The 15937-nt window shown below is 43.5% G+C and overlaps 1 protein-coding gene across 1 annotated transcript in view; it reads right to left on the bottom strand.

Annotated features, from left to right (window-relative positions):
• The window catches only part of HADH (hydroxyacyl-CoA dehydrogenase), a 50865-nt gene that overhangs the window by 16001 nt on the left and 18927 nt on the right, over positions 1–15937 (bottom strand). Inside the window, exons 2-4 of the mRNA XM_045820436.1 lie at positions 9003–9131; positions 6047–6204; positions 502–628 (exon numbers count right to left, since the gene is read on the bottom strand). Coding sequence (XP_045676392.1) covers positions 502–628; positions 6047–6204; positions 9003–9131 — 414 coding nt within the window. The remainder of the gene's footprint in view (positions 1–501; positions 629–6046; positions 6205–9002; positions 9132–15937) is intronic.

The following is a 15937-nucleotide window of genomic DNA, read 5'->3' as shown; positions in this document are numbered from 1 at the left end:
GCCCTATTAAATGGGGCCAAATTCACCACAGGAATGGCAGACAAGGTGGTTCAGTGGCTCTTGTTCAACACCAGGCTGTCTAATAAGAACTCCACTTACAGCCTGGAGCAAACTGCCCTCAACGAGACCATGTGAACATGTGAAGCTTTCCCCTGAGTCTCACCAAGCCAGGGGTCTTCAGTGCTGCCTTCCCAGTCTGACACTTTTCTCTGCACTGCCCATCAGCTACGGCACAAATGAGTACATGACATCCACAAAGTTAACAGCCCTCCTGGACACCATGGGTCAGAACACAGGGCTGTGAAGGAACAAAGCACAGGGGCCCTCCACTGGTTCTACAAGGACAGGCTACAGCCAGAGAATCACAGCACAAGGACAACAACCTTCCTTCCATTAAAACCCATCCAGTGCAATCCCCAGTGGCAGGGCAGGTATGAATCAGAGAAGCAGGACTGAGAGCTGGCAAAGCAAGCAAACACACATGAGCAGGTACCCACTGACCTCCACGAGCTTCATCATGGGCACTGGGTTGAAGAAATGGAGCCCGGCGAACCGGTCCTGTCTGGTGGTAGCGTTGGCTATGCTCGTGATCTGCAAAGAGGAAGTGTTGCTGGCAAAGATTGTGTGTCTGTGGAGAGAAAGATGGTCAGTACTGGAATGAGTCCCATCTTTGGAACGGCCAGGACAACTCTTGGGGGCGCTGCACAAGGCAACTGCTTATTGCCCAGATCTGCGGTCCTGACCCCTCCAGAGAAAGTCAGAGAAAAGATACTTCTTCCTAAAGAAGCTGAAATCAAGTGACCTGGTTTGTTTAATTTTAGAGTTTTATATTAAGTCATTTAACAGTTACCTATTCCAAAGGTGTATTTAATCTTTGCCAATCTTTCCTTAATTTTACGGAGCAAAATTTCTCCTCTCTACTTGTATTAGTTAATATTCATGTTATGTGAGAAAAAAAGGAGGCAGCTACTTAACCAACTTCAGTCACAAGATTAAACTCTAAGTGATCAAAGACTAATGAAAGAAAGAAGGATGCATCAGACATACAAAAAATCATAAACACCTGGATTCTGGTAAATAGATGCACTTTGCATCCTCGCACAACCAAAAGTAGGAAAACAACAAATTTAAAAAACAAAAAATAACCAGAACTGCCAGAAAATCAAATCATATGGAAGTCCAAAAACAAAGGAATTAAAGAAGAAACATTCATACAGACTGACAAGAGGGGTGGAGATGGGCAGCTGGGGTGCAAGGCGGCAGCTGGCAGACCCAACAAGGAGGTAGCTAATGGAGCGGGTGGTACCACATTAGCATGTGGATAAACCAGGAGGAACAACTGGGGAGCGAGACAGATCCCCCAAACCAGGGTTCTAGTCTGAGGAAATAAGCCTCAAAACCTCCGACTGAAAAAAACCTGTGAGGGTTGTGGCAGTGGAAGAAACTCTCAGCCTCATAGGAGAGTTTGCTGGAGAGACCCACAGGGTCCTAGAACGTACACAAAACCACCCACCCAGGAATCAGCATCAGATGGACCCAGTTTAATTGTAGGTAGCGGGGGAAGTGACTAAAATCCGGCAGAGAGCAGAGCAAGCTGCACAGTTGCCTCTCTCCCATATACAGTGCCACAATGCAGCAATATGGGTTGCCCTGCCCTGGTGAACACCTAAGGCTCTGCTCCTTACCACGTAACAGGCGCACTGAGACCAAAAAAAAAAAAAAAAGGCCCAAATGAAAAAACAGATCAAAGCTCCAGAAAAAATACAACTAAGCAACAAAGAGAGAGCCAACCTATCATATGCAGAGTTCAAAACACTGGTAATCAGGAAGCTCACAGAATTGGTTGAGTATGGTCACAAAACAGAGGAAAAAATGAAGCGTATGAAAAGTGAAATAAAGGAAAATGTACAGGGAACCAACAGTGATGGGAAGGAAACTGGGATTCATATCAATGGTTTGGGGCAGAAGGAAGAAATAAACATTCAACCAGAACAGAATGAGAAAACAAGAATTCAAAAATATGAAAAGAGGCTGAGAAACCTCCGGGACAACTTTAAATGTTCCAACATCCAAATCGTAGAGGTGCCAGAAGAGGAAGAGCAAGAAATTGAAAACTTAATTGAAAACATAATGAAGGAAAACTTCCCCAGTCTGGCAAAGGAAATAGACTTCCAGGAAGTCCAGGAAGCTCAGAGAGTCCCAAAGAAGTTGGACCCAAGGAAGCACACACCAAAGCACATCATACTTACATTAGCCAAGATTAAAGATAAGGAGAGAATCTTAAAAGCAGCAAGAGAAAAGGAGACAGTTATCTACAAAGGAGTTCCCATAAGACTATAAACTGATATCTCAGAAAACTCTGTATGGCAAGAAGGGGCTGTAAAGAAATATTTAAAGGCATGAAAGGCAAGGACCTATATCCAAGATTATTCTACCCAGCAAAGCTATCATTTAGAATGGAAAGGCAGATAAGTGCTTCCCAGATAAGGTCAAGTTAAGGAATTCATCATCACCAAGCCCCTATTCTATGAAATGTTAAAAGGACTTAGCTAAGAAAAAGATGACCAAAACTATGAACAGTAAAATGACAACAAACTCACAACTATCAATAACCGAACCTAAAAAAACAAAAACAAAAACAAAAGTGAACTAAGGAAACAACTAGAACAGGAGCAGATTCAAAGAAATGGAGACCACATGAAGAGTTATGAGCAGGGAGGAGGGTGGGGGGAGAACAGTACAGGGAATAAGCAGCATAAATGGTAGGTGCAAAATAGACAGGGGGAGGGTAAGAATAGTATGGGAAATGTAGAAGCCAAAGAACTTATATGTACGACCTATGGACATGAACTCCATGTGGGGGAATGATGGTCAGAGGACGGGTACAGGGCAGAGGGGAATAAAGGAGAGGAAAAAATGGAACAACTGTAATAGCAGAATCAATAAAATATAAAATAAAATAAAGAAACACCTGAATTCTCATCTAGAAACATCAGGTAAGAAACATGAATGAAGATCTTTCCCCCTCAAGTGAAAAGCTTTACTTCTCCACTGAATGGGGACTCAAATGAAAAGAAAGAAAACCTCCTGGTCCAAAAGCAGCTTTAAATTAAGGGTTACACTACTAGAACTGAGGAAAAAAAGATACATGAAAATACATGGTAAATGTAGTTCAAGGTATTCTACTTCTAAAAAAGCAGCACCATTTTCTCTTGTATGTATAAAATATTTTAAAAAATGCACACTGACTTAAACTGAATTTAATTTTTAAGACCACAATAAAGCGCAGTGCCAAAAGCACACCAGGGAAATTTTTAAACAGGCAAGACTTCTAGGCTTTCCTATGGCGCCACCTGGTGGATGAGTATACACAACACAGTCTGATGCTAATTAGGACCACCAAGGCACCATCACAGTACAGGACGGAGAGCCACAGTCGGGGTTCCTGCTTACCTAAGAGCAATATTGCAATTGGCCTGAAAACCGGGGCAAGTGGGAAGAGGGGCAGAGGGACAGGAGAAGAAACAAGTAATCTGGAAAGAGGAGAGTGAGGAGAGAGGAGAAGCCAGTGTGGCTGGGTGGCTGGCCAAGAGCCTGAGGGAGGAACCAGTTCCCTTTAAAGTCACTGTAACACCCACCTTTTCCAAACAACTTCAAGTTGGCCAATTTAAAAGCTAGGTAGAGGGGCTTTCCTTAAAAAAATGACATTTTTAAAGTTTTAAAATTCTAGTTTTCAAAGTCAGTCAGTGGAGGAAATGCTATGAACCACTGCCTGCTATGGAAGGTCCTGAGAAAAGATCCCCTACAGTGACAGTGAGTGTGGCCCATACAAACCAGCACCCTGAGCCACAGCAGCAGGCCTCGTGGGGCTGGTGCTCAGGTGTCACAGCACCTGTGACCGGCAACCTGCCGCACAAGGGGAAATAAAGATGCACTGACTGGTGGGCACATCTTGTGAAAGGATGAAGTTACAACACAGCCCGGTCCCAAGTGTCCACAACCTGGGGCACTCCCAGCACACGTGTTACCCAAAGGGGAACAAGTCTCCTCCAAGGGACCGCTACACCACCCCCTATGAATCAGTGGAGCTGGCTCTGCTCCTAACAGTACCTCACATGCCTTCCTTCAACTCCATGTGTAGACACAGTACATATACACCCTCGCTGTTTCCCTGAAACACTTGACTTCCTTGGACCACCTTTTTTTTTCCCTTTCTGACACGCAGGCACAAAAACAAAACAACCAACCAACCAAAAAAAAGACCCTATTTTTCTCTTAAATATACTGATATAAAACCAACAGCACAAGCCTAATGATCATGAGCAGTGCCCGTAGGCCTGAGTGTGGAGAAGACAAAAGGGGGTGGTGAGGACTGGGGTGGATCGGGAGGTCCATGAGTGCCGGAAGGGGAGAGAGAGCTGGGACTCAGCTCAGCTGCTGGGCGCCTCAGCCGAGCTTTGCACCTGCAGTTCTTACACTGCAGCCAGGGAGTCCTCCTCCAGGGTCCAGCCGTTTCAAAAGACCTTCCATCTGGAATGTTATCTCTGGAACATACTTCAATCTCCTGTTGTAGGACCTAACGATAAACATGGCAGTAAAGTATATCTCAATCAAGCTACCTAGAATGAAAACAAGAGTGTAGATAAAGGTGGCTGATGACCTGAAACAAAGTCACATGTGCGGCATGCAGTAGGTGCTGCCACTCCTATTTGACGGGTTACTAGGGAACCTAGTCTTAGAGAGTTAGAACTGGGATGGTCTTGGGAACTCTTTACCCCTAACCCCTCAACTTAAATTACAGATGATAAAACTGAGAGCCAGAAGGCTTCCCAACAGTCCATGGTCAGAGGGAAGTGGTGGCAGGTGGCCCCAGGCCCCCCACTTTCCCTATAGTCCTTCCATTACTTGATGATGACAAAGAGGGCAATCAGACCAGCCACCGTCACTAGGGAAGGACCAACATTTCAATAGAAGCCAAACTGGGTTACACTGGGTTACACTCCCTTTCCTGGGGCAGATGACTGGTAACCTTAGAGACCTCCCTGCTGACTTGGGAGCCAACACCCCTACCAATAGAGTCTGTACTTTCTGCGGCCCCTAAATGCCAGTGCACAGAGCATGAGCAGGCAGATCAGCACAGTGCTGGATGGGTGACAGAAAGGTTAAGTCTCTTCTCTTTGTTAGGGGCAGGGCCTCTCCAGACACCAGGGTCATGTAGCTCTGAGGGTTGACACTCCAGTAGGCTGGCATGTAAGTCTCTCTTTAGCCACTGCTCACTGGTGGCTGCTTCTGAATTACTTTTGTCATATAATCTTAATCTGATTTTCAGTTCCATCGAAAAAAGAAGAAGTATGGCCAGACAAAACAGCAGAACACGAATGACTCAGTCAGGTGTCACATTCACCAAAAGCCAAGAGGCAAACACAGCATAAGGCTCCAGACTCTGAACACTTGAGCTGCACGTGTGAGCAAGCTTGCTGACAGTGCGTGGGGTCCTAAGCCTTGGGCACCTGCATGCCTGACCTTCACGGGTTGGCTGTCCTCTCCCGGCCTTTGCCAGAAGCCTGGTAAGAACTTCATGTTCCTTTAATGCTCACAAGACTATTTCAATGTAACACAGATAAAGCTCAAAACAGCAGAGTTCTAGGGAACTCTGTGGGGACACAGGAATCACTTACAATCATTCCACCCAACTAAATGGGACACATGAAACTACTTTGAGGTTCCTGAGCAGACAATGAAGGACCAGCCCAAGCTTCCTCCATCCTCTGGCTGGAGGATGACCCAAGACCCAGATGCTGCAAGAGACAGGCCTGTCCCATGGATGGACCCTCCATCGACTATAGGAAATCCCACCCTGGCTGGTGGACCACAATCAGATCAGACAGCTCAAGCCTCAGGAAGCAAAATGGGAGTCAGGAATGGAGAACAGGGCTGTGGGCCAGAGAAGGGGAAGTGGGCTTCATGTCAGAAGATGCCTTCCGGGGAGCAAGGCCGGAACCCAGGAAGGAGCCCTGACCCAACGAGAACGCCAGGGGCCACGTACTCAGCAGCAAACTTGTCCAGCCTCTTGAAGAGCTCGGTCTTCACCTCCAGTTTCTCCACAATGGCCTCCACCACCAGGTCCATGCTGTGGACGACAGACGCTGCGTCCGTGTTGGTCGAGATGCTGCTCAGGGCCTTCCCCAGAAATTCATCGCCTGCCTATTGCAGAAGGAGAACATTTGCTGAGCTCACTGGAAAATGGTGTGTGATTTGCTGCTTAAGCAGAAGGAAAGAGGAGGGTGAGAACAGGCCTCCACACCCCAGACACAACTTGAATGCAAACTGTAATTCTGAGAAATTAAACTCCCTGTGTTTCTAGTTAGGGAAACAGCATCTCCATGTACTTCAGACACCAAGGCAAGAACTCGGCCTGTGAGCAATCCCAACTGTTGGTCACCCAGCACTGTCAGGTACGGGGCGCAATCTTCCAAGCTCCTGGCCAGGTCTGCTCCTGTTACTCAACTGTCTACTCACGGCACCTGTGTTGGCGTGCTGTACCTGTTCCCAGAGCGACAGGCTGCTGTGTTCTGTTCCGTGTAATCTGTCCTCCCAGGAAAGGGTGAAAGCTTAGCTCAAGACCATCCATTAGTCAGGAGGTGGTGCTGGCTATTCCCCTCTCACAGGAGGTAGGGAAGAGCTGAGTAAGGGCAACAGAGAGGGTAAGAAAGCCAAACTCAGCAGTCATTCGTCAAATAATCATCGCCCATCACATGCCAGCAACTGGTGTTTCAAAAACACACCAGACCTTGGGACTCCAGTCTCCACAAACACCCTCAGGGTAGAAACGGACAATTCCTCTAGCAACTGTCATTTGGGTTGAAGATGTAATTTGCCCACAGGGCACCAAAATGGTCATAATCAGCACAGGTTCCCAAATCACCACGAAACAGCCAACTACCCAGAGCTGTTATAAAGAAACACAATGTGAGATGATGATAGGTAATTTTAAAATATCTATTTGGCCACATTTTAAAAAGGGAAAACAGGTAAAAGGTTTATTGAACCGAATATATTATCATTTTAAACTATAATCAATATTTTAAAAATTTAGATGTTTCATATTTTTTTCTATTGAGTCCTTGAAATCTGGTGTCTATTTTACGCTTTCAGCATAACTCAGATTGGACTAGCCACATGTTAAGTGCTCAACAGCCACTTGTAGCTTCACTGCTGTCCTGCTCAGTGCAGAGTTACGTGAATACAGTATGTCAACCAGACAGGCTGAAGGTGACACGTCCCTCCTTAAAGCATGTCCCTGGCAGGGGAGAGAAACACCAGGAGACTGCACTCCTCAGCAGGGACTCCCCACGGGCTCACGCACTCGGGCACAGGGACACCTATTCACACTCAGGACGGGGCCCAGTTTCTGCTCAAGGGGGACAGTCCGCAGGCCTCTGCAGAGTAAACAAGTGAAAATGCAGGTTACATATCTGGGTTCAGACTCACTGTGAAGACTATATCCATCCCTGTCCCTCTGACTGTTAAAGAGTGACAAGATATTAATAAAATGTAAACCCAAAACATTGAACATCACTTTCACACGTCCTGTGACAGCTTTTATGAAAAAAGATCGAAAATAGTAAGCGTTGGCCAGGATGCAGAGTATCTGGAACCTCTGTCCACTGTTGGTGGGAATGTAAAATAGTGCAGCCACTGTGGAAAAGAGTTCGGTGCTTCCTCAAAATAAACAAACACAGGACTTCCACAGAACCCAGCAATTCCACCTCCAGGCACATAACTGAAAGGACTGAAGGAGGGACTTGAACAGAGAGTCCACGGCTGTTCACTGAAGCATTATTCCTAGCAGCCAAAAGGTGAAAACAACCAAGTACCCACTGAGAGATGAATGGATGAGCAAAATGTGGCATACATACACAATGGAGTATTATTCAGTGATACACAAGAATGAAGTTCACGGATGAGTCTTGAATTATACCAAATGAAAGAAATCTGTCAGAAAGGGACAAATATTGTATAATTTCACTTATATGAAGTCCCTAGAATAGGCAAATTCGGAGAGACAGAAAGATTAGAGGTTAACAAGGACTCAGGGAGGAGGGAGTGGGGAGCTATTGTTTGATGGGTACAGTTTTTGTTTGGAAAGATGAACAGGTTCTGGAAGCAGCAGTGATAGTTGTACAACAGTGTGAATGTAATTAAAGTCACTAGTTAAAATGATTAAAATGGCAACTTTTATCATATACATATTTTACAATGAAGAGTTTATTACGGTAACTAGACACATCCCTGGGATACCTCCGATGAAAACCCTGCCTGCACTCCTCTCCGCCCGTGGAGGACTTCCATCCCAGCCACAAGGCAATCGGTCTGAAGCAACTTTCGCAGGCTGACAGACAGACAAAAATTCACTGGGGTGACTTTTGCAGTATTTCAAACTATTTGTGAAGGTCCAACGAAAAAGAGTCAAGAAACCAGAGTTCCCGCACTTCTGGGAGCTCCTTGGGCTCCTGCAGCTCTGCTGCTGCAGACGGTGACAAGGACCCACTCTGTGCTGTCCTTTCTGATCGGCACACACACCGCAGGCGTAGGACCTGGCCTCGGCAATCAAGACCTCCACCTAAGTACACTTTTTATTGTGTCACTCCCTTTTTAACTTGCAAGTACAAAAATCATCTTCCTGCTTCTCCCTCACCCATCCTTATAACAAAGTAGGTGTCATTCAATCCCAAACTCTCAGCAGACAGAATGAGTTCACTACCCACAGAAACTTTCTCCTCAGCCTCAAACCCTACCCAACAATGTGACTATTTACTTCTCCTGTTTTCTGGCCACTGCCCCCTGTATGTTTAGTGACTATGTTATACTGGTGTAAAGTTATGGAGAGATGAGTTTTACATAAAGAAATTGAAAAAGCAAGCAAAGGCCAGCATCTCTCCTCCCAAGAACGTGAAGTGGTCAGAAGACTGGTCTTGGGGACACTGATAACAAGAAATTACCTTGGGGTTTTCTGCGAACTTCTTCTTGACTATTCTCCTAAGGCTCTCCTCAATTCCCTTTTTGGATTTTGCCAGGATGTCCTCTGTCTGGTCTACCAACACAACTGTGTGGCCAGTTGCTGCAGCAACCTAAAGCAAAAAAAGAATAATTTTGTTTAGAAAAGAAAGAAAATATAAAAGTTGAAAAAAAGAGGTTCATATTCCACATGAACTTTATTTACCACCATTCTAGTCAACATATCCAGTAAATACAATAAGCCAAAATTAACTAGACACACAGTTTCTGCTAAGAACACAGCCCTCACCAGGCACTGCTCTAAACCCTTTACACAAATGACAACAAATTCCCAAACCCTGTGTTCTAAATCAAAGTTCTGAAGGCCACACTGTAAGTACTTCCTGAACTACCCGGTACAGCATGAAAGCCACTGGCAACATGTGGCCACACAAATTAACTGAAATTAAGTAAAATTAAAAGTTTAGTTCCTTCCCTGGCTGGTATGGCTTAGTGGACTGAGCACCGGCCTGAGAACCAAAGGGTCGCTGGTTTGACTCCCAGTCAGGGCACATGCCTGGGTTGCAGGCCAGGTTTCCCAGTGGGGGCCACACAAGAGGCAACCACACATTGATGTTTCTCTCCCTTTCTTTCTACCCCCCTTACCCTCTCTCTAGAAATAAATAAAATCTTTAAAAAAATTTTAGTTCCTCTGTAAAGTCTATGATTATCTAATCACTATGTTGAACATCTGAAGCTAATACAAAATAACATTGAAAGTAAAGTGTAGTTGAAAACTTTTTTAAATTTAGCTCCGCAGCAGCACCATCCATGTTCCCAGTGCTCAGTAGCTGGTTCGCAGGGTGCGCCCGCTTGCCACCCCGTCGTCAGAGCCGGAGCCTCCTGCACAGCTCTGCGCTTCGGCTCTTCTCTTCTGCAGCCCTTCAATCACTAAGAGGTAAATGGCACCAAACAAAAAAAAGACCCTCTTGTCTCCAAGGATTATTAATGACAAGACTCCCATGAAAGTAGGCCTTTGGCAATCAGCCAATTTAGGAGGGCGATTCCCCTCCCTTCCTCATACTCACCCTAGCTGAATCCTGACGGCACATTTAGGGAAGCTGCCACGAGTTTAATTGTAACCAGCTTAGTTTCGCCACCACCAGTGACCATTCAATCCCTGTGTCATCACAGTTTGCCCATAGTTTTGGCCGGGACTGTAGAATAGCTGGTGTGGCTAAAAATGGATCTGGTCACATTACAGGCAGGTGTAAAAGTGAATCAGTTCAAGCCTTAAGTAGAGGCACATGTGGCCTGACACAAACATAAATGACACAGGAGGCCAGACACTGAGGTGCCCTCTGGGTCTGAGAAGCCCCTGCAGAACCCGGGTGCACAGGAAACGCGCATGCTAGCTAGAACGAATCTGCCCGGAGATGACACTGCAAAGTACAGTGGACCTTTGAACAACACAAGTTTGAACTGCACAGGTCCACTTACATGGGAATATTTTTTCAACACATATTGCAAATGTATTTTTTCTCTTCCTTATGATTTCCTTAATACTTTATCTTATTTATTTGTTACAAATAGAGAATATAATACATCTGACATATAAAATAGGTGTTCATTGATTGTTTATGTTATTGGTAAGGCTGACAAGTCAACAGCGTGCTGTTAGTACCTAAGTTTTGGGGGACTCAAAAGTCATATGTGGATCTTTATGCCAGAGGGTTGGCGCCCCTAACCCCTACATTGTTCAAGGGTCAACTGTACGTGACTTCGGGCCAAGATGGAGACGTAGGCAGATTCACTGTGCCTCCTCACACAACCAAAAGAAGGACAACAAATAATTTAAATATAAAAAATACCCGGCAGGGCCCACCTGAGCCCAGTCCGGAAGCACCAGGGACAGTGCGCACTGGTCAGTCATCTGGTAGCTGCCTGTCCACACTCACACCGGAGATACCAGGGACGGAGCACCATCCACCTGGCCCCGGCACCCAGAGCCCTGCAGGGCCAACTGGCCCTCTAGGAAGAAGGCGGAAAAGCCCCACAGAGGGGGGCTGTAGTCCCTGGAAAGACTTGACTCAGTGAGGGGCTGAACAACCCTGAAGAGGCACTGAGAGTCCCTAACATCTAGGACAGCAAAGAGCAAGAAGATGGTGTGTGAGTTGCCCCTAATTGGTGCACCTCAAGGACAGCGCAACTGGTGGCTAAAGGCCTAGGCTGGGTGCAGAATGGCACTGAGGAACTGGGCTGGAGGCTGGACAACAGTGAAGAGTGTGGCTCAGGAAGGGAGAAAAGTGAAACCTATCCCTCCTCAGCCTGATGCAGCCAGGAAGACCAGCAGAACTGGCCTGAATGGTTCAAAGCCAGCAGAAGGCTTTTTTTTTTTTTTAATTCCTTCTTCCTTTTTTTACTTCTTCCTTCCTTTTTTATTTTTTTCATTTTAATTTTTTAATTCCTTCATCCTTTCTTTCCTTCTATCTTTTTTATTTGTTTTCCTTTCTTCTTTTCCTTTTTTATTCCTTCTTCCTTCCTTCTTCGTTTTTAAAATTCCTTCTTTTTTCTTTTTTTCTTTTTCTCCTCCTTCCTTCCTTCCTTTCTTTTTTTATTCCTTTTCCCTTCCTTCCCTTCTTTTTTTCCCCTTCTTTTCCCACAGGTGAGACAATAATACCTCGAGTGGAGAAAAGACCAGAGTTAGACCCAAACAGGGGTCATCCCAACAACAGAGACAGTGAGACAAATTTTACATTGCTACTCCAGAGAACTTTCCAGATGGGAGCAGTGAACACCAGTCCACCTGCTGGAAGAGGAAACCTACCAACAAAGGAACCACTGACAGATAACAACAAAAAAAGGTGAAGGAGGGAGTGGAAGCCACTCTAGCCTCAATCCAGGACCGATCTAGAAATACAACTAAAAGATGGAGAAATTACCCACAACAAACAACTGCACAAGAGCGAGAGAGAAGCCTCAAAACCTTGTACACACAGAAGAGTCAGCTTCAACACAACCTGTCCATACCTGCACAACAGAATACAACACATGGTGGATGGAGTGATCCTCAGTTAACCAACTGGAGGGAAGGATGCAACAAAGAAAGACCCAACAGCAATCAAAACCAAAAGACATACAGAGAGCCAATATAAACAACAGCCCAAGACCAGTGAGCTCAGGAGATTAAGGAGACTGCACCACTGAATCTCACAGATCTTCTACCATGGAAGTTCACACCATAAACCTAGGGAGTCAGAACAGATCAATTTAAGAAGCAGAGGCTAATAAGAAGAGTCTCACAAACAATGGGAAGACAAAGAAACAATCCCCAAATGAAAGGAAAGGAGAAAGCCTCAGAAAGAATGCTAAATGAAATAGAGGCAACTCAACCATCAGATATTGAGTTCAAAGCAATGGTTATCAGGAAGCTCAATGAGCTCACAGTGAATTACCAGAAACTACAAGAAAACTACAATGAACTCACTGTAAACTATATCAACATGAAAAAGGAAATAGAAACCATCAACAAGGGCCAAGAGGAAATGAAGAATACAATTTCTGAACTGAAGGACATAGTAGAAGGAATCAAAAGCAAGGCCAATGAAGCAGAGGATCAGATAAGTGAGCTGGAGGACAAGGTAGAAAAAACACCCAGAAAGAGCAAGAAAAGGAAAAGAGGCTCAGAAAGAATGAAGAGGTATTAAGGGAAATGCAGGACAACATGAAACATAATAATATCCATATAATAGGGATACCTAAGGAGAAGAAAAAGAACAAAGGATAGAAAACCTGTTTGAAAAAGTAATGATGGAAAACTTCCCTAATCCGATGAAAGAAAAAGTCACACAAATCCAGGAAACACAGAGAGTCCCAATCAAGAGGAACCCAAAGAGGCCCACTTCAAGACACATCATAATTAAAATGGCAAAATTCCAAGACAAAGAGAGAATCTTAAAGGCAGCAAGGGAGAAACAGGGAGTGACAAACAAGGGAGCCCCAATAAGACTAGCAGCTGACTTCTCAATGAAACACTCCTAGCCAGAAGAGAATGGCAAGAAATATTCCAAGTAATGAGAACCAGAGGCCTGTAACCATGGCTACTCTACCCAGCAAGGCTCTCAATCAAGATAGAAGGCCAAATAAGGAGCTTCCCAGACAAAAGAAGTCTAAAAGAATACACCTCCACCAAACCAGCTCTGCAAGAGATGCTAAAGGAACTGCTTGAAGGAAAAGAAGGAAAAGAGAGAGAGAGAAACACAGGTACTAAAAAATGGCAATGAATAAGTACCTATCAATAATAACCTTAAATGTAAATGGATTAAATGCTTCAATCAAAAGACACAGAATAGCTGAATGGATAAGTAAGCATGACCCACATATAGGCTGCCTACAAGAGACCCAATTCAGGAAAAAAGACCTACACAGACTGAAAGTGAAGGGCTGGAAACAAATTTTCCAAGCAAATGGACAGGGAAAAAAAGCCAGGGTAGCAATACTCATATCAGACAAAATAGAATTCAAAAAAAGGGCAATAAAAAGAGACCCAGAAGGTCGCTTCATAATACTCAAGGGAAGAATCCACCAAGGCATAAACATTGTAAATATATGTGCACCCAACATAGGAGCACCCAAATACATAAAGAAACCCTTAGAGAACTTCAAGAAACATATTGACAGCAACCCAATTATAGTAGGGAATTTTAACACTCCATTGTCAAAAATGGACAGATCTTCCAAACAAAATATCAACAAGAATAGTGTGGCAATGTCCTAGATGAATGGACTTAACTGATATATACAGAGCCCTCCATCCAAAAGAAGCTAAATACACATTCTCTTCAAATGTACACGGAACATTTTCAAAGATAGACCACATGATAGGATACAAAACAAGCCTCAACAAATTCAAGAAAATTGAAATCATACCAAGCATTTTCTCGGATCACAAGGGACTGAAACTAGAAACCAACTCCAAGGAAAAAACCCAAAACACTCAAAATCACGGAGACTGAATAGCATGCTATTAAACAATGAATGGGTCAAGAATGACATTAGGGAAGAGATCAAAAAGTTTCTGGAAACAAATGAAAATGAACTCACAACAACCCAAAACCAAAGGGAAGGCAGTCCTGAGAGGGATGTTCATAGCGACACAAGCCTACCTAAAAAACACAGACACATTTCAAACAACCTAACCCTACGCCTACAAGAACTCAAGGAACAACAACAAAGACAGCCCAGAACAAGCAGAAGGAAGGAAATAACCAAGATCAGAGCAGAATTAAATGACATAGAGACTAAAAGCACAATTCTAAGGATCAATGAATCCAGGAGCTGGTTCTTTGAAAAGATAAAATTGACAAGCCTTTAAGCAGGCTCATCAAAAAAAAAAGAGGACTCAAATAAACACAATCAGAAATGAAAGAGGAGAGATTACAACTGATACCACAGAAATACAAAGGATTGTAAGAAACTACTACAAAGAACTGTATGCCAAGAAATTTGAAAACCTAGGTGAAATGGACAAATTTCTAAAAAAAAATAACCTTCCAAAACTCAATGAAGAAGAAGCAGAAAGCCTGAACAGACCAATAACAGCAGACAAAATTAAAGCAGTAATCAAAAATCTCCCAACACACAAAAGCCCTGGACTGGATGGTTTCACAGGGGAATTCTACAAAGCATTTAAGGAAGAGCTAATCACTATCCTTAACAGACTATGCCAAAAAATCCAAGAAAATAGAAGACTCCCAAGCTCTTTGTATGAAGCCAGCATCATCCTAATTCCAAAACCATATAAAGACACAAGAAAGAAAGAAAACTTCATGCCAATATCACTCATGAACATAGACGCTAAAATCCTTAACAAAATATTGGCAAACCATGTCCACCAATACATTAAAAAAGATCATACACCATGATCAAGTGGGATTCATCCCAGGGATGCAAGGATGGTACAATGTTCACAAATCAGTAAATGTAATAAATCACATAAACAACAGCAAAGACAAAAATCACATGATCATATCAATAGATGCAGAAAAAGCATTTGATAAGATACAGCACCCATTTATGATGAAAACACTCAGCAAAGTGGTAATAGAGGAAGCATTCCTCAACATAATAAAGGCCATATATGAGACACTTACAGCCAACATCATTCTCAATGGGCAAAAACTAAAATCTTTCCCACTAAGATCAGGAACAAGACAAGGTTGTCCACTTTAACCACTTCTATTCAACATACTATTGGAAGTCCTAGTCACAGCAATCAGACAAGAAAAGAAAATGAAAGGCATCCAAATTGGAAAGGAGGAAACAAAACTGTCATTGTTTGCAGATGACCTGATAGTGTACATAGAAAATCTATAGACTCTGCCAAAAAACTGCTTGACCTCATAAATTAATTTGGCAAAACAGTGGGATACAAAGTCAATATCCAGAAATCAAAGGCATTTTTGTATACAAACAATGAAATAGCAGAAGCAGAAATCAAGGAAAAAATCCCATTTGATACAGCAACAAGAAAAATAAAATACCTAGGAATACACCTAACCGAGGAGGTAAAAGACCTATATGCAGAAAACTACACAACACTGAAGAAAGAAATCAAGGAAGACACAAACAAATGGAAACATACACCGTGTTCATGGATTGGAAGAATTAACATCATCAAAATGTCCATACTACTCAAAGCAATTTACACATTCAATGCAATACCTATGGCATAGATACTAATGGCATATTTCACAGATATAGAACAAACAGTTCAAAAATTTATATGGAATCATAAATGACTCCAAATAGCTGCTGCAATTTTGAGAAAGAAGAGCAAAATAAGAGGGATCACAATACCTGATATCAAACTGTATTACAAGGCCACTATAATCAAATGAGCCTGTTACTGGCATAAGAACAGACACATAGACCAATGGAA

Source organism: Phyllostomus hastatus, unplaced genomic scaffold (genome assembly GCF_019186645.2).
Source record: "Phyllostomus hastatus isolate PE091 unplaced genomic scaffold, TTU_PhHast_1.1 phas_scaffold_39, whole genome shotgun sequence".
Taxonomy (NCBI): Eukaryota; Metazoa; Chordata; class Mammalia; order Chiroptera; family Phyllostomidae; genus Phyllostomus; species Phyllostomus hastatus.
Note: the sequence above shows the minus strand (reverse complement) of the source record. Positions and strands in the feature narration are given on the sequence as shown.